This window comes from Lagenorhynchus albirostris, chromosome 14 (assembly GCF_949774975.1).
Source record: "Lagenorhynchus albirostris chromosome 14, mLagAlb1.1, whole genome shotgun sequence".
In the NCBI taxonomy this organism is placed as follows: Eukaryota; Metazoa; Chordata; class Mammalia; order Artiodactyla; family Delphinidae; genus Lagenorhynchus; species Lagenorhynchus albirostris.
Window position 1 is genome coordinate 16,769,009 of NC_083108.1, and position 19,406 is coordinate 16,788,414.

Sequence of the window (19,406 nt, forward strand, 5' to 3'; positions counted from 1 at the left end):
GACCAGCAGGTGATGGATAACTGAGAGGAAAGGAAGGAGAAGGGCTGGGAGTACGGGACATGAGCAGAAACAGAGGGGTGGCATGTGTCTCCTTCCCACACATTTAAGGAGCCCCCATTGACCTCAGTTATACAACATAGAATGGGAAGGACACATCGAAGTCAGCACCGCCATTGTTCCTTCCTTCAGAGGAGATGACGGTCCTGTGACCCCTTAATCATCACATGGCTGAACTTTTGACACACCTTTTCCCTGTGATGTATATGTTTTCCCAGAATCTTTGGCTTCCAGACAGAATAATTCCAAATCCCTTGCCAGTAACTTTAAAAAGCCACTAGACTATCATTTTTTTTTTTTTAATATTTAGGTTCAAAATTGCCAAGTGGAAAGAGATTCAAGTCGGAGATGTCATTCGTCTGAAAAAAAATGATTTCATCCCAGTAAGTGGACAAGCTCTGCTGTCTCATTCCTTGCCCTCACATCTGACCTGGTGCTCAGTTTTGCCTGGGGGGTCGGGGTCTCTCTGTGTTATCGGTGTGTTTTGTTTCAAACAGGCTGACATCCTGCTGCTGTCCAGCTCTGAACCTAACAGCCTCTGCTACGTGGAAACGGCTGAACTGGATGGGTGAGTGGGTCTTAGCTGGGCCTGTTGGAAAGCTAACCTTTGGAAGGCTAACCTTTGTTACATTGAAAGCTGTGCACTTGGATGAGAAGCCCTGAGGTCTGGCCTTACCTCTACCCCCTGCTGGCTGCCCAGCAACCTCTGTAGGAGACCAGCCTCTCTTTGTCTTTGCCTCGTTAGTACCTAGAAGGACCAACAGTAAGACAACAGTGGTCTGACTCCCTAGTATACCAGCTTCTCTTTGCCTATTCCATCGCCATATTTGAAAGTCCATTTTCAGGGAAAGTAGAAGGTTTGATGACACAATGTATGCCTGAGCCCTTTGTAAGCTGCTGATCAGTGCTCAGACACAGATGAATGACTATTAGTATCTGTTTTGGATAAAAAGAATAGATTTCTAAAGTCTTTGCCAGTGGACTATTTTCCCCCTTTGTAGGTTTTGGTTATTATGCTACCACTTGAAAAGATAAACTGCCATTTTTGACCATTTTGACCAGTTTTCAGTATATTTATGGAGTGCCGACTAGATTGCATTAGTTTTGTGTAGTAGCTCATTTAATCTTTTCAACAACCCTATGAGGCAATATTATTATTACCTCGAAGTTACCCATGAGGAAACTGAGGCACTGGAGGGAGGCCGCCTGCCCAAGGTCACACAGTGGGTGGCAGAGTTGGAGTGCTACTCCCCTGTGCTCGCTCCCAAGGCCAGTGCCTGTGCTTTCCATTCTGGCATGAACCCCTTTCCCCACACCCTAGATGTGTGTAAGCTTCGTTATGGAGAGCTGAGATCATCTGAGTAAAAACGAGGGCTTTCTTTGCTCTATACATCAGTCTGTTGATTGTTCAACCTTAACTGTACAACAGCTCTTATTCCCGTGAGTGAGAGATTCTAAAGTTTTACAAAGATATAAAATGCTAGCATGCTCTGTCAGAGCAAACAGAATGGAAGGTTGAGAACCACTGGTCCACTTCTTTGTGCATGGAAATCCCCAGTCAGTATTTGTGGAACTTGAAAAAAGTCATTCATCGTAGTAAGAAAGGCTTGCTTTCCAGAGCATGTGTGCGCAGCCTGGCCCCGCGTGTCCTCTTGCATGTGCCTAGCCTTCCACTGCGGTGGGAACATGCCAAGTATTGGGGGTAAGGTGACCATGTCCTTTTTTAGATAGAATTAATCTTTCAAAGACATAGGATCCAGTTATCACTCTAGAAAATATTAAATTGATAGAGTCTTGACCCTTTCAAACACAAATGTGTTTTGTAGAATTATCTTAGTGTGATTAAGTATTAGAAGCTAAGTTTTTAAACAGCAGTTTGATAGTTCAGGTTGGTGGTAAGAATTAAGTTAGTAAGAAGTGGGAAAGGAAGCTTCTGGGTACCTCTGTCCAACCCAGATTGCCTCACTGTAACAAACAGCAAAGGGGGCCAACATTTCCCGGGTCAGGGATTTTAATCTAGTTCAGGGGATAACTTCATCCAAACCTGAAGTTCCGAAGTGAACAGAGAGTTTGAAAATAGAAAAAAACTAATTATTTACCTTTCACTTCCAGGTATGCCTAATGTTACTTTGTACAATTTTCTTTAACTTCCTGTTCGAACTCTGACATTTGTTCATTTAATTTTTTTTTCTCTTCCTTTAGAGAAACCAATTTAAAGTTCAAAATGGCACTTGAAATCACACACCAGCATCTCCAGAAAGAAAATTCATTGGCAACATTTGATGGTTTGTGCAAACATGTCTTCCTTTGTTTCAAATTTTCATTGCTTGATTCAGTCCGTATTCATTAAAACCAGAAAATCTTTCATATGTGAGTACTTATGTAGATCATATCTCCTTTAAAAGGTTTTATTGAATGTGAGGAACCGAATAACCGACTAGATAAGTTTACAGGAACACTGTTTTGGAGAAATACAAGTTTTCCTTTGGATGCTGATAAAATTTTGTTACGCGGCTGTGTAATCAGGAACACTGATTTCTGCCATGGATTGGTCATTTTTGCAGGTACTTTCTGAGTCTCTTGGGAAATTGATCTGTAGGCTCATTAAAAATTTAAAGGAGGAAATTGATTTTATGTCCTTTCTCCGTTGAAACCAAAGAAAGAGTTATTTTATTGACATGCCAGTGAATTGATTTTCCCCATTGTTGATCATATTGAATTTTCCATTTTTAGGTGCTGACACTAAAATAATGAAGAATAGTGGGAAAACCAGATTTAAAAGAACTAAAATTGATTACTTGATGAACTACATGGTGTATACGGTATTTATTTTCTGTTTTGGTAGATTGCTGTCTTTTGGTCTAGATTTGTTGACACAGAGAAGTCTTATCTCTGTAGGCCAAGTAGGAAAGTTCACAAGGTGCACCAGAGTTGGGAGGGGGTGGGTGGGAGAGGAGGTTCCCTCACCTTTTCTCAGAAATGCTACATTTCTAATTGGAGAATCTCCCTGGGAATGTAAATTTCAGTTGTTGGGTATCCTGAGTTGATGAGTGAAGTGATCAGTTGGGAAACCAGGGAGCCTTAGATAAGTTAGTGGGACTGGACTCCTAAAGTCAATGTAGGGTTGATTTTACTGCTGTTAGTTTCCCATAGGGATAGTTCTCTTAAAAGCCAACCTTTTTTTTTTGCCCCCCAACATGTACTGTATGAGTCCAGATATAAGGCAAATTTAGGTATAAGTTCTCTCAAGGGTCCCCAGGACCACCCCCAGTTTTGATGATTCACTAGGAGGACTTATAGAATTCAGTGTATAGTTGTCCTTATAGTTAGAATTTATTATGATAATTCTTGCTTATTACAAAGCAAGATCAGCAAAGGGAGAAGGCTCATGGGGCAAAGTTCAGAGGAAACCAGGCGCAAGCTTCCAAGAGTCCTCTCCCAGTGGGGTCATACACACCCAGTGGGGTCATACACACCAGACACACTTAATCCTCCCCAGTGACAACTTGTGTCAGCCCATGTGAAATGTTGGTTATACCAGAGAAGCTCATTAGAGACTCAGTGCCTGGGTTTTATTGGGGTCTGGTCGTGTAGGCACTTATCTGCCTGGCATGTACCAAAATTTCAGACTCCCTAAAGGAATGTGGGTATTCAGCATAAAACATATTATTTTACACAAATAGTTAGGCACAGTGAGCCGTTCTTGTCAGAGAATAAGAAATAAGGAATCAGGAAACCCTTCCAAAATCTTAAGTTCCCAGAAGCCAGCCAACAGTCAACCTTGCAAACAGGCCTTCTAAGGATAGCAGTCTCAGGACTGCTGTGTTAACTGTTCTGCATGTAGGGTGGCCCTAAATATCAGGCAGTCCTCCAGTTTGCCAATGAGAAGTTTTTTCAGGTATTTAGTTTAGTTTGGTATGTTCACAGGGGAGGTGAATTCCAGGTCCTTCTAGTCCACCATTTTGATCAATCTGATCTAGTTTAATTTGAATACGTAAACTTTTAGAGACTTATGATACTTACAGTACTTCAATTGCATATACATATTCAAAATTACATAGAAGTAATATATTAATTTAAGGACAATTCGTTTTTCCCTGCTCTCGCATTTCATGAAAACTTCATTTGAACTTTTCTGATGCATCTTCCATGTCATTGTCTTGGTTATGGCGTGAGTCTTCACAAGAGGCTCATCATCTCTCCTCTGTGCCAAGTTCTTTTGAAATAGAGCACTTTCGGAATCTGTGTCCAGAAAATTAAATTTGCCCCTGGAAATTTTATTCTTACCCACAAATAACCAACTAGCACTAGGGCTGTTGACTTTTTTATTCATCCCTTAAGTATATGCTCAGTTTCCACAACAGAATACTTACTATATGACTTCTTAAAGGATCGTAAACGTTAAGTGGTCATTAAAGCTTCAGGAATAATTACCCAAATCTGGGTAAAATTTTCTTGCCTTCTTCTTTAAAAAAAAATCATTTCCTTCCAACATCTTCTATACGTATCCCAATTTAGCATTCTTTGAAATTGTTTCATGCTAAGGTAAGGTGTCTTTCCCAAACAGCGTGCTATTGTTCAAAGGAAAAGTAATTGAGAGGATGTCCAATAATATGAGAATATTTAAAGATTTGAATGTAAGATACCACCTTCTCTTCTGAAAGATAATTTTGGGAACAAAACCTCACCTTATATGTGGTATGTAGGATAAATCAATCAACCATGGAAATAAATAGACTTTCAAAGCATTCTTAGGACACTGTTTCTATTTTAAGTGTGTTGTTTTCACAGACTACTAAATTATCATACATAAGGAAAGTATTGATAAGATAAACTAGCATCTATAAAATGCGTGGGGTCGATAATGCATCTTTCGAATAAACTTAACTGTTGAATGTCTTTTAGATCTTTGTTGTTCTTATCTTGCTTTCTGCGGGTCTTGCCATCGGCCATGCTTACTGGGAAGCTCAAGTTGGCAATTATTCTTGGTACCTCTATGATGGAGAAGACACTACACCCTCCTACCGTGGATTCCTAAATTTCTGGGGCTACATCATTGTTCTGAATACCCTGGTGCCCATCTCTCTCTACGTCAGGTAAGGCTGTCTTCTCTTTGGCCTTTTGCTTTAATGGAAGAACACAGTACATCTTCCCAACGTAACACCTTCAGCTCTAGCAATTCTTGTTTCAAAGGTCATAAGGAACAAGTAAGAAAATAGCTTTCATTTCAGATTTGAGGGTGATACGGGGAAAGGAAATTAACGTTGGTGTGTCTGCTCTGTGCCAGACACAGCATCTTTTATCTCGACCTCTTGACAGATACGGCTACCAGATTCAGAGATCAAACTCTACTCCTTAGTCACTTGCTTGGCAAGATTCCTTCTTGGTGGGCTCCAAAGCCCAAGTATCAGAAAGAGCTGTGTGAAGAGTTACAACGTCGTGGAATAACTTGGTTGTTTTCCTTTTCAGGAGCCTTCCTAACCTCTTTTCTGTGTCTTCCTTATTACCACCTGCTATACCTATTGCTTGGAAAACTCACTGGGTTTCCTGAATGCTGCCTTCTAATGGGAATACCACTCTCCCTGCCCACCGTCAACCTCTCAAAATGTTCTGTGTTTCTCATCTCAACCTCAACCGCGATAAGAGTCAGGATCGTATCTCTGGCAAATGGTCATCACCTTGTTTTGTGATATTTTGGACTTTTTTTTACTTTTTCGTTTTTTAATATCAAAGTTCACTATCCCTGGTCAATTGAACTTCAGACCGTTGGGAGAGAAATGGTGCCTTGAGATATTCCCAGCATTCAGAGCTTCTCTTAGTTCCGAGAAGTAATAGCCCAGAGGCATATAGGGCCACATGCACACCTGTAATTAGAAGCATTTATTTTATTTTAATTTTATTACATGTGCATTTGTTTTATTTTTAATTTTATTACAGGTAGTTACTATTGTTCTTTTAACATGAAGTAAAGCCCTGGGGAGCCATGTGTTTGCAGTTATTTAAAAAAAAAAACTGAGATGAGTTTTACCTTTGTTAGGGGAACTATTATACAGATGATTTTGTCTCTATCTATAAATGTATGTTATGAAATAAACCGTATATGTACTTTTAGGTTTAAAAAGCCACATCATGTGACTAATATGATTTTCTTTGTTTCTCTTGGAAGTAAAGGTCCTTTCAAACTACAAATCGATCAGGTCATTTCAGATAGTATCTCTGCTTTGTTTTTAACCCTACAGTCTATTCATTCAGAAAAGACTCACTGAAGCCACACTATACCCACAAGGCCCATGTGATCTGCTGCTCTGCCCTCCACACCCAACCATAACCTCCAGCATCTCTACCCACTCCCTGGACTCCCTCATCTCTAGCCTCCTTGAATTCCTCAGCCATACCAGTGCCTGCCACAGGGCCTTTGCACCTGCTCTGACCTCCACCTGTAACATGCTTTTCCCCTCCGTATCTACATGGTTGCTCTTTCATTTCCTTCAGATCTCTGCTCAAAAGTCACCTTATCCCCCTGGCTTTTCCTGACCCTCTCTTTCTTAAACATCACTTCCTCTGCCTGTCGGTCTCCAGCTCCCCTCACCCTGCCTTGATTTTCTGCAGAGAATTTTCATCACCTGATATACTGTGTGTTTACCAGTTTATTTATTTGTCCATCTCCATTAGAAGGTAACCTCCTTGAGAGCAGGGTTTTTGTCTCTTTTGTTTACTGATGTGTCCCCTGTACCTAGGATGGTGTCTGGTACACAGTAGGCACTCAGGAAATACAGAAGGGAGGAGAGAAGGAGGGAGTTACTTTTCCATTTGTTTAGCTTATTATGGACACATCCTTTGCCCACTGAACAGTTAGTTGCTGGATGTGTAAGCACCTTTCTTACATAGTTGAGATAGATTTAATCAGTTATAGTTTTTAAATGGAAATTATCCTTTTAGAATATCGTATTTTGGACATTCTGTAACCTTATAAGAATTTAGGACTGTACACAAAATGGATAAATGACAAGGACCTACTGTTTAGCACAGGGAACTATATTCAGTATCTTGTAATAACCTATAATGGAAAAGAATCTGAAAAAGAATATGTAAATATAGGTACACATTCCTCAAAAAATATATATATATCACTGAATCACTTCGCTGTATACCTGAAACTAACACAATATACTTCAATTAAAAAATGGTTAAAAAAACAATTTAGGAAAAAAACATGCTTTAGGGGTTATTTGCCAAAAGCCCTTTGTCCCACTTGAGAGTACACACGGGTGTATAACCTAGTGGACCCTCACTCCCTTTGTCCTCCAGTTGAGGGCAAAGGTGAACATGCCTTTCCAGTTGTCTCTGAGTGCGATGGGGAATGAGAGAAAAGAGTAGAAGCTGTCACATCGTGGGGTGCCCCCTGCAGTGTTACCATGTCACCCGTGTGGGTGGCGTGTTCTGAATGTGGGGTGCCGTGGCCAGATGTGCTCAGGAGTGAGTAGGAAATCACACTGAGAGGACACTTTGACCCTGAAGCTGGAGAAAGATGTGTTTGGTCAGGAGAACCCAGAGACTGGGCACATGGGTCACCGCAGGGCTTGTCTCTTTGTATCAATAGATAAGCAGCTCGCTCCTGGCGCAAAGTTAGGACAAGATCCACTGCCTGCCACTCATATCTGAGAGCTCGGTCAAAAGTAATCTTTTGTCTTCCTAGCGTGGAAGTGATTCGTCTTGGACAGAGTTACTTCATCAACTGGGACCTGCAGATGTACTATCCTGAGAAAGACACGCCCGCGAAGGCAAGAACCACCACGCTGAATGAGCAGCTCGGGCAGATCCATTACATCTTCTCTGACAAGACAGGGACGCTCACACAGAACATCATGACCTTTAAAAAATGCTGCATCAACGGGCAAATTTACGGTGAGTGGAAGCTGTGACTCAGTCCCTGGGCATGTGTGACCAGAGGCTGCCTTCCCAGAGTGGCTCGGGGAGGTCAGGAGTCAGAAATAGGTACACATTCCGCAAAAATGTAACTTGTCATGTGACCCAGCAATTCTGCTCCTGGGTGCACACCCCAAATGAACGGAAAGCAGGGACTCGAGCAATATGTGCACACCCATGTTCGTAGCAGCATTATTCACAGTGGTGAAGGTTTAGAAGGAACCTGAGTGTCCATCAGTGGATGAATGGGTAAGGAAAATGTGGTATATACACACAATGGGATTTTCTTCAGCCTTAAAAATGAAGGCGATTCTGAAACTTGCTACGACATGGATGAACCTTGAGGTCATTCTGCTAAGTGAAATAAGCCAGGCACAGAAGGACACATATTGTATGATTCCACTTATTTGAGGTACGTGGAGGAGTCAAATTCATAGAGACAGAGAGTAGAATGGTGGTTGCCAGGGGCTGAGGAGTTAGTGTGTAATGAGCACAGAGTTTCAATTTTACCAGACGAAAGAGCCGTGGACATGGATGGTGTTGATGGCTGCACAGCTGTGTGATTGGACTTAGTGCGGCTGAACTGTTCACTCAAAAATAGTTGAGATGGGGCTTCCCTGGTGGTGCAGTGGTTGAGAGTCCGCCTGCCTATGCAGGGGACGCGGGTTTGTGCCCCGGTCTGGGAGGATCCCACATGCCGCGGAGCGGCTGGGCCCGTGAGCCATGGCCGCTGAGCCTGCGCGTCCGGAGCCTGTGCTCCGCAACGGGAGAGGCCACAGCAGTGAGAGGCCCGCGTACCACCAAATAAAAAAAAATAGTTGAGATGGTAAATTGTATATTAACGTGTATTTCACTACAATTATATTTTAAAAATTGATTTCCATTTGATATTCTGAAATGTGCTATAGATTCAAGGCTAATGCTGTATTCAAATAGGGTGCTCTAACTTTTAAAGAAAAACGATATAATTCTTTTAAAAGCTGTAAGCATAACATCACATGCTTTCCACTTGGAGGAAACTTTGTGCTGTGTATGGTACTTTCCCAGAACATCAGTGAGGAAGGTGGGATGCTGAGGGCTTGAGGAAGGGGTTCTCCTCTGCGTGGGTGGTGGTTCCTTCTGAGCTGAGGGAGGGCGGCAGTAAAGCACTTCATAGGACGTGATTCTGGCCCCAGAGGAGATGGCAGTGTAGACGGACACAATTTGCCAGTATTTGAACCTCTAGACCAGAAACCAGCACACTTTTTCTGTAAAGAGCCAGATAGGAAATATTTTAGCCTTTGCCGGCCACATATGGTCGGTATCAAATATCTTCTTTGTTATGCTTTGTTTGTTTTTTAAAACTCTTGAAAAACCATTCTTAACTCGAGGGCTGTCCAGAAACAGGCTTTGAGACCCGTTGACTCAATTTGTTTTGTCCTGTTTGTTCACAGGAGACCATCGGGATGCTTCTCAGAACAGTCATAGCAAAATAGAGGTGAGTCCTTTCACTTAGGAAATCTCTTGGGTTGTGTATGAGTTTCCTGGGCTGTAACAAACCACCATAAAATGGGTGGCTTAGAGCAACAATAACGTATTCCCTCACAGCTCTGGAGGCTAAAAGTTTGAAATTAAGGTGTCAGCAGGGCCACGCTCCCTCTGGAGGCTCTAGGGCAGAATCCTTGCTTGGCTTTTCCTAGGTTCTGGTGGTTGCCTGCAATCCTTGACATTCCTTGGCTTGTGGACTCAGCACTCAGAAGTCTGCCTGTGTCGTCACATGGCCTTCTGCCTGTGTGTCTGTGTCCAGATTTCCCTCCTTTTATAAAGATACCAGTCATTGGATTAGGGCCCCCCCCAATCCAGTATACCCTAATTTTGATTACCTCGACCAAGACCTTATATCCAAAGAAGGTCCTATTCCCAGGTACCAGGGGTTAGGACAGCATATCTTTTTGAGTGGACACAATTCAACTCACAACAGGCTGTGTTAAGACAGATGTGAGCCTCTTGACACTTCAGAACGTGTTAAAATCCTAAGGTGATGCTTGCATGAAGACACGGCTTCAGAGAAAAGTTCCTGTCATTTGTGAAGCCCAAGTTGTTTCTTTTAAATCACACTGACTTTTCCTCCTCTGCTTCTTTCAGCCAGTGGATTTTAGCTGGAATACGTATTCCGATGGGAAGCTTGTATTTTATGACCATTATCTCGTCGAGCAAATCCAGTCGGGGAAGGAGCCGGAAGTGCGACAGTTCTTCTTCCTGCTGGCGGTGTGCCACACGGTCATGGTGGACAGGCTCGACGGTGAGTGTGGCTCTCGCATCTCGGACACTGGGGACCAGTTTTTTTAGTTTACGGGGAACTCGTGCTTGGGACTCGAATGCACATATAAAGAGTTGTATGAACTAGAGGTGTTTCAGTTAGGTTTCAATTATGATATTTTATACCCCAGAGAAGTGCATGGCTTACATGGCATACTCCAGGGAGCCTTGCCTTCTAGATCCTGGGTTCTATTTCCCATAGGTAATTCTTTGCCAGAGATATCCTGCAAAAGGCGTTTCTGATATAAGCTTTCTTCTTCCTAAAAAATGTGATCGGTCTGTTTACCCAGAGGGGCAGCTGACAACACAGTTAGACCAGGTCGCCTGAGTCCTTTTTTTTTTTTTTACCCCCTCTGGGGAAAAGAAGTGAATGGATAGCAGTGCAACTGTCTTAAAGTCCTTCTCCCAGGGATCCTGTCACATATTTCAGAGAACCCAAATACCCTCAAAGTAAATGACTTCTGAAAATTCCCATCTCAACCTGGTGAGATTTAAACTTTAGAATCACAGGATCGTATGAATTATGATGGTATCTATCATGTCAAGTTTCAAATGATTGCAGTCTGAATCCACATAGCGTATTGCAAATCATCACTAAATTGATTCAAAGTACAAATATAACAAGGTGTATACATATTTCCTATAATAACACATATTACTGTCCAAAGGAAAAATAAAAAAAGAGTTGTGTGCGTGACAAGTTTGTCGAATCTCCACCCAAACGATGACTGTCTGTGGGCCCCTTCCACTAGATGGTATACGAGGCAGCAACCCATGAAACAGGCTCCTGGCCTCCGGAAATATACATCTCCTTCACAGTTCTAGCGCCAGCTGTGTTTATCACTTTGGAATTGAAATCTTATCAGTAAGAAAAATGATCGACTCTTGCATTATAACAGAAGAATCAAAATCTTCTCACTATCTGAATACTTAATATTTATGAAGAGTCACACCTTATCTGGATGATAAGGGGACTTTAAACTTGGACAGTCTTTACTACAAAATAATTTCAGAGAGAACTTATTTTTTACATTCAGATATGTTTGGGGTTTGAAATAGTAGCAGCCAAAAGCCTAGGCCTCCTGAAGGTGCCTTTTTCTTTTGAAGGAACATAATTCATGTGTATTTGCATGGGAACAAGCAAGTTGACTTGTAGATTCCTCTGAAGAATTCTATTTTTTTTTAATTAACCTTTTTTAAAAAAATTGAAGTATAGTTGATTTACAGTGTTGTGTTAATTTCTGCTGTACAGCAAAGTGATTCAGTTATACATGTAGGTACATTCTTTTTTGTATTATTTTCCATTATGGTTTATCATAGGATATTAAATACAGTTTCCTATGCTATACAGTAGGACCTTGTTGTTTATCCATTCTATACAGTAGTTTGCATCTGCTAATCCCAAACTCCCACTGCATTCCTCCCCCACCCTCCCTCTCCCTCGGCAACCACAAGTCTGTTCTCTCTGTTTGTGGGTCAGTTTCTGTTTAAGTTCATTTATGTCATATTTTAGATTCCACAGATAAGTGATATCATACGATATTTGTCTTTCTCTTTCTGACTTCACTCAGTATGACAATCTCTGGGTCCATCCATGTTGCTGCAAATGGCATTATTTCATTGTTTTTTTATGGCTGAGTAATATTCCATTGTGTATCTATACCACATCTTCTATTCATCTGTCGATGGACATTAAGGTTGTTTCCAAGTCTGCAGCATTCTTAAATGCAGCTTGTGCTAGCTTTGTTAGAGCAAATTTGTCGAGTATTAATGAAAGCTAGGTATCTTGTCACCTATGGACACAATGATACATTATATAGATACACATGTGCATTCTGGAGAGAGCAAAAGGTGCCCTTTTGTCATATGCATTCTCCACTTTAATCAGCCCAGCATACAAACGAATGTCCTTTTCTGTTTCCTGATGCTGAGGCTTCACAGGTAGTGGATGAAATCTCCAGAGGAGAAATAGACATAAAAACTAAATGTGTAGAAGCTATTGGAGGTAAAAGAAAAAATGATTTTGGCTTTGATACATAAAAGCACCTTGAAAGGGTCCATTAGAAGGGACCTTGGGAGTAACTCCTCCAAATGTTATAGATGAGGAAATTCAGACCAGAAGCCCCAAGACCTGCCTGATCTCAGACAGCATGTTAGGACCCATTTTAGCTGAGTCCTTCCACTCCACCATGCTGGTGTGCCTCTGCTCTTGCACTCTCACTTTCCCTCTTTTACAAGAAGAGTAGAGATTGGCTCATCTTTTATTATGCATAACATCAAGAGTGAGAGGTGAGAATCTTGTCACGCATGCTCAGCAGAAGGTTTGTGTGGCCCAAGTGTTGAGTACATGTAGGGCACATGGAGGCTGAGTGTGGAGGAGCTGCATTGGTTTTCTGTTGCTCTGTAGTGGATCACCCCAAGTCAGTGGCTTAAATCACCCATTCATCAGCTCACAGTTCTTTAGGTCAGAAGTCTGGGCACACGGCGTGACTGGGTTCTCTGCTAAGAATCTCCCTAGAATCAAGGTCAGGCCACGTTGTCAACTGGAGATCAGCATCCTCTTGCAAGCTGAGAGCAGGATTCAGTTCTCTGTGGTTGTAGGACTGAGGTCTCCATTTCCTTGCTGGCTGTCAGCTGGGGCTGCTTTCTGCTCCCAGGGCCTCCCTCCTTCCTTGCCACATGGTTTCCCCTGTCTTCAAACCAGCAGTGGAGAATCTCCCTTCCATCAAACCCCTTTCATGCTTCAAATCTCTCTCTCCAGGAAGAGCCCCGTCCCTTTTGAGGACTGACCCAGTTAGGTTGGGAACACCCAGATAATCTCCTTATCTTAAGGTCAACCCCGATCTGGACCTGAATTATATCAATAAAATCCCTTCCCAGCAGTACCTTGGTTAGAGTTTGCTTGAGTCACTGGGAGAAAGTGTATGTGTACACAGGGTGGGGAGACACACCTTGGGGCCATGTAGCCTCCTGCCTCCTGCAGAGGCCATGGGAGAGAAGAGTTCGAAAGGCTTGGAGGCAATTTTTTTGCCTGAAGCCCTTTAAGTTGGGATGAACCATGAGATTATGATTAGAGAGCTGAGTTTTAGGAGTTTGGAGCCAGGACACACGAGATGGGTGAGGAAACTGAGGACCTGGGTTAGCGTGGAGTCTTTGGGAAGGATGAGAAAGTAACAAATGGTGGGGGTGGGGGGATAGTCAATCTGAGACGTAACTTGTTTCAAGACTGGTGACTAGAAGATTATCAGCCAGAGGAAGCTATGGAATCAGGATAATGAGAGGTGGGGTTTGTTGTTTCAGCATCTATTTTATTTGCATCAGTTCTGTGATCCACAAATTAGTCTGTAAAAGAAAAGAAAGTCTCTTTGGTTGTGTCTGAGCGTGTGGTAAATAAAGAGTTTTCTTCAGAAGAGGTTTCAGGAGGTTAATTTTTAGTCCAGGTTTCCTCCTGCAAACATAAAGTTGGAGTTTGGACCAGGTCTCTGAAGTTCCTCCTGTCTCTATTAGTCTGCAATTCTGTGATTCCATTACTAGAACAAAATGGAAGGATTTTCTTTTAATGATAAAAATATCAGTGTTCTCTCCAGATATGATTGTCTTACTCATGGGAACTTTACCACCTTTTATCATTTTGTTCCTTTTCTTTCTGTTGGAAATAAGTTTGCCTTCAGTATGATGCAATATATCCCTGCCAGCGAAACTTGCTGAAGGGAGGGGACTGTGTTCTCACTGCTGCTTGTTTAGCTGTGGTTAAATATTTTACCCTCTGGCATGTGTGTGTGTTTGTAGAATGGCTGGATTTAGCAAGTGCATTCATAACTTCTGGTGTATGACTTTCTGGGTGAACAGATGGAGAGAGACCAACCTAACTGTCATCTTTAATTACTATTTGGGAGTGATTAATATTGACTTAGAGTGAACCACCTGCGCATGTATGTGAAGGGAGTAGGGTAGGGACGGGGCGTTGAGCTCTACCTACAGCTGTGCACCCTGGGGCATCCGCCCCCTCCCCATAGACGGATGGGGTAAAGAACTGCCCATCCATCTATGGGTGCATCCTGATCATACCATGGTGGAAATCGAAATGCCTTTTCCTGTGGAGATTCATCTGACTATAGAAATACTTTTCATTCTACTTTGAGATGGAAGAACTCAGAGTAGAAAAATAGAAACTCTTGGATAGGCGGAGCTTTTTTTTTCTTTTAATTTTTTACTGAGGTACAACATGTATACAGAGACAAGCATAGAGCTCGTTTTCACAGGTTGAATACTCCCTTGTCGTGAGTACACAGATTTTTACAAACAGAACATGTTCCATCCCCTAGACATCCCTTTTATGTTCCCTTTCAGTCACTGCCCCTCCAGGGGTGACCACTGTCCTGACTTCGAACAGTGTGGGTAGGCTTTGTCTGTTTTGCAGTTTGTGTAAATGGAATTATGTGGTATGTACTTGGTGTCTGGCTTCTCCACTCAACATTGTGAGATTTACTCCTATTGTTGCAATTTAGTTGTGAAATAAAGGCAGTTTCCCATTATATAACTTTCAAATATCAAGATATTGAACAGATTGATACATTTTGAGACTTTTTAAAATTATGAGAATATAGCTAAGTTGAAGAAAGCACACTCTTCTAGAGGGAAGATAACCTGGTACAACCCTTTTAGAAAAGAAGTGAGTAAAATATATGCCAACAGGTTTAAAAATTACCAATATTCTTTACCCCAGTATTTTCATGACTAGGAAGCTATCCTGAGAAAATAGAGTCAGCAAAACCTTTATACACATACAAAATGCTTATTACAGTGTTTTTAAATTATTTTTTAAACTTTTTTTTAGTGGTTTGAAAGAAGGCAATTTTGTTTGTTTGTTTATTTATGGCTGTGTTGAGTCTTGGTTGCTGCACGCGGGCTTTCTCTAGTTGTGGTGAGCGGCGGTCACTCCTCGCAGCAGTGCACGGGCTTCTCATTGCGGTGGTTTCTCTTGTTGCGGAGCACGGGCTCTAGGTGCGCGGGCTTCAGCAGTTGTGGCACGCAGACTCAGTAGTTGTGGCACGCGGGCTTAGTTGCTCCGTGACATGTGGGATCTTCCCGGACCAGAGATCGAACCCATGTCCCCTGCATTGGCAGGCAGATTCCCAACCACTGCACCACCAGGGAAGTTCACAATGTTATTTTTTAGAGTAAAAAAATTGGGGGAAGGAACTAAGTGCCTGTAATAGGAAAATGGTCACATGTTACATTCACAGGTTACATTCCTTTAAAATAACACATAGAAAGACTTTTTTAAAGCTATGATAACATGCTCAAAATACAATGTTAAAATAATCAGGATGTAAATGTATATTTAGCATGATGGAAACTATTACAGAAATAGGCATTTCCAAAAGGACTGGAAGAAATGATAACAGAATGTCAATAGTGTTGTTTTTCCTCTAGATGGTGGGATTATGAGATTTTTTTCCCCCTATTCTTGGCTAGATTTTTCTTTTTTTTTTTTTTTACTTCTAGCTTATATCACTGTTTATGATTAGAAATAAAAGTTTACCTTTTAAAAACTTTAAAATTAATGTTGGCATACTCCTTAAAAATCAGTGACTTGTTTTCCTGAGGCTGATTTGGGCTTTGCAATACAGTTGGTCCTCTGTGCTTGCAGATGCGGAACACCAGCTGTATCTGCGGTAGTCTGCCATTTTATAAGGGACTAGAGCATCCATACAATTTGCCTGGGGGTGCTCCTGGAATCAGTCCCCTGCGGGTACCGAGGGGTAACCATACATCCTCACCCAGCACGTGAACTGCACTGGTGAACCCTTGGTGGTGAGCTCAGCTTTTCTCGTTTTCTCTCCTGCCTCGCTTGCTAGGTCAGCTCAACTACCAGGCGGCCTCTCCTGACGAAGGTGCTCTGGTAAGCGCCGCCAGGAACTTCGGTTTTGTCTTCCTCACCAGGACCCAGAACACGATCACCATCAGTGAGTTGGGCACTGAGAGGACCTACAGTGTTCTCGCCATTTTAGACTTCAACAGTGACCGGAAGCGAATGTCTATAATTGGTAGGTCTCCCCTCAGGGTATGTCTGTGAACGGCTCATTGAGATGCTGCCTTTCACACATTTTATTTAGCGACACCAGGATAAAATAGGCAGTGAATGAACCCCTTGGCTCCCGGAGGATTTCCGCAGGCTTGTCCAAACTAGTGTTTTCTTTCTTCATTCTACACCATGTCCATCACTCGAAGGGACAAATGCAGTAGATCTGAATCTTGCAGATGTTGGTGTATCTTCAAAGATGTGGGCTGCCAGCTGTGGAATCTGGGTGGCAGCACCGTGGGTGGTAGACCCACATGAGCTTTTATATCGTGAGTCACTCTGAGGACTTCTGCTGGAGGCTTGAGGGACACCAGGGAAGGGAGAGTGTAGCAGGAGAGGAGCTCTGAGAAAAGCGAGGCTGTGCTTAGGAATCAAAATCATACCTCTAGCCCAGGCAGCCAAGTGGAGACAGTGATCACTTCATAATACTGAAATAATTTCAAACTTACAGAAAAATTGCAAGAACACTTGAAAGAACTCCTGTATTTTCTTCCACATCCACCATTGTTAGCACTGGTCACAAAGTCTTTGTCATTATCATTTACAAGTTCTTGTTTTCTCAGCCATTTGAAAGTCAGTTGCAGATCTCATGCCCCTTTCCCCCAAATACTTAAGTAGGTATTCCCTAAGATCGGGAACCTTCACCTATTTTTATATACAGTACACTGATCAGACTCAGAAAATTTAACATTACAGTATTATTATCTGTACAGAACGTTTTCGAATTTTACCAGGAATTCTCTTTCTGATTCAGGACCCCACCTAATATTCCACATTGCGTTCGGTGATTGTTACTCTAGTCTCCTTTATTCTAGAAGAGTTCCACAACCTGTTTTTGATCTTTCACATGCTGACATTTTTGAAAAGCCCAGGCCTGTTATTTTGTCGAGGGTCCCTCAGTTTGGGTTTGTCTAATGTTCCCTCATAATTAGATTCAGATGACGCACTGTTGGCAGGAAGGGTACGTAGATCGGTGCCGTGTCTTTCCCAGCATATCACATCAGAAGGCGTGTGACTGCTGGTCACATCAGCTTGGATCACTGGGTTAAGTGATATCTATAAGCTTTTCCACCATGAGATTGACTTTTTAACCAAAAAGATATATAGGTTTAACTGCCTCCTGAACTCGGATTAGGCTCATTTTACTGAGTGCTTTCTGTGTACCCAGCACTGATCTGGGCTGATATCATGCCTGGCATCTACCTTAGAGAACTTAAAATCTAGTTACTGATGAGACACGTAATACAATTAAATTACTGCAGAGATCAAAAAAGCCAAGAAAATGGTCACAAGGAGCGTGTTTTGGTCCCAGTATTAAAGGCAGTTAAGTGTTGTGGGTTTATAGGTAAGAAAGATTCCCACTGGCTGGCATGGACAAAAAAGGGTCTATGGAAGAAGCTAGCACATAGTAGGGAGTCAGTGAATATTTGCTGAAAGAATAAGCAAGGCTATGGAAAACTGAGCTGACTGAAGGAATCTTTTCATATTTATTTCACTATTACATTCTATGTAGACAGTGGCTTACCAACGTTGTTGAGAGCAACATTTTTCTCAGTACATTGCTGATTTTAAACTAATTATGAATGTTTAGCGCTGTAACACTTCAAATTAACTTTATGAATGTACTTTTCTTTTAAGAAATCAAACATTAACTTTTTTATTTGCTTTTCCTTCCCTTGCTACTAGTAAGAACCCTAGAAGGCAATATCAGGCTTTATTGTAAAGGTGCTGACACTGTAATTTATGAACGGTTACATCGAATGAATCCTACGAAACAAGAGACACAGGATGCCCTGGATGTAAGTCTCACTTCCACTCTTTATGCCACAGATTCCAAACTTATTTTCTGGTACTATCCCTTAAGCTGGAATGAAAGCTCTGTGTTAACCGTTGACCTTTCTATTGTCTTGGTGTAGTTGAGTGGAAAGAGCACCAAAGTAGGAATATGTTCTGTCCCTGACGCTGACTTCCTAGGAAATGACCTTGCCACCTCTTCCCAGCATCCAGGTCAGCAGTATCTACAGGACTGATCCAGGAGAAAGACTGGTCTTTCTTCTGGTGAACTCGAGCAAGCTACATAACCATGCTGTGCCGTAGTCTCCAAGAATTCCAACGTCCTAGTGTACAGTGAAGGAAAGAAAGCATTCATGTATGATAGGGCATGACAAAGCAGTGCACTGGATAATCAAGTTCTGATATCTTTGTTAGAGAATCACTTTGGTCTTCATTACTTCAAACTTGCTATTTTAGGGGACTATGTACTTGGTCCAGTGATACTGCAATTATTCAGAATGCTTCTGGAAATCTCTCTTTTAGAATCGCCTACCAACCCTTATATTGTTTTGCTTATATAATGATGGCAATGAAGTATGGAGCATATCTGTCAGATCTGGTGTCCCAGTTCTGCCCCTTTACTTGTTTTGTGCCCTCTGGGGGGAAATGGTTGATGTCTCAGATGAATCATTAATTGCCTGTGTGGAAGAGGAAGGGGATAATTCCTACCATGGAGGGTTGGTGCAAAGCCTCTTGGATGAAAACCATCTTGCACAGCCCCTAGCACTTAGTAGGTGCTTAATAAAGGGTTTTTTCCTTCCCTTCACTTGACGGGTCAGAGTTTGGGGGCCAAAGGTCCTTCAGAAAGAAGCCTGATGAATATGATGTTTAGTAAGTGGGGTCACATTTTAAGGTTATATATGTTACTGAAGCAGTTACACTGGATAATTTCTCATGAGGAGATGAACAAGGGCAGTCTAATCAAATACATGCAGAACCTTGCAGAGTCTTTGACAACAGACCCTCAGTTGGGTGAAGCAGTTCTGCCATTTTGGGCTAGACAAGATGTGATTGTGAAGTAATGGAACATTTTTACTGGTTCATATTTAAGCTATTTAAATTGGCTTAAATCTGTTCACCATGATTAAATCTTCCAGACTCTTTCATTAAAATGTTTTATCTCAGCTTTAACAGTGACTCATGTATTTCAGAATTGGTTTGAGGGAATAATGCTTGGTTGAGAGTTCATAGTTGATTGGACTTGTAA

The 19,406-nt window shown here is 41.9% G+C and overlaps 1 protein-coding gene across 3 annotated transcripts in view; it reads left to right on the forward strand.

Moving 5' to 3' along the window:
• ATP8B1 (ATPase phospholipid transporting 8B1) overlaps positions 1 to 19,406 on the forward strand; it is a 113,403-nt gene that overhangs the window by 76,725 nt on the left and 17,272 nt on the right. For 2 of the 3 annotated variants that reach the window (XM_060121187.1, XM_060121190.1), the window contains 12 exons: positions 368 to 440; positions 555 to 625; positions 2,260 to 2,342; positions 2,463 to 2,621; positions 2,791 to 2,879; positions 4,963 to 5,153; positions 7,754 to 7,962; positions 9,417 to 9,460; positions 10,108 to 10,264; positions 16,143 to 16,331; positions 18,053 to 18,165; positions 18,283 to 18,373. In XM_060121187.1, coding sequence (XP_059977170.1) covers positions 368 to 440; positions 555 to 625; positions 2,260 to 2,342; positions 2,463 to 2,621; positions 2,791 to 2,879; positions 4,963 to 5,153; positions 7,754 to 7,962; positions 9,417 to 9,460; positions 10,108 to 10,264; positions 16,143 to 16,331; positions 18,053 to 18,165; positions 18,283 to 18,373 — 1,469 coding nt within the window. The remainder of the gene's footprint in view (positions 1 to 367; positions 441 to 554; positions 626 to 2,259; positions 2,343 to 2,462; positions 2,622 to 2,790; positions 2,880 to 4,962; positions 5,154 to 7,753; positions 7,963 to 9,416; positions 9,461 to 10,107; positions 10,265 to 16,142; positions 16,332 to 18,052; positions 18,166 to 18,282; positions 18,374 to 19,406) is intronic. The other variant, XM_060121189.1, reaches the window with a different exon arrangement.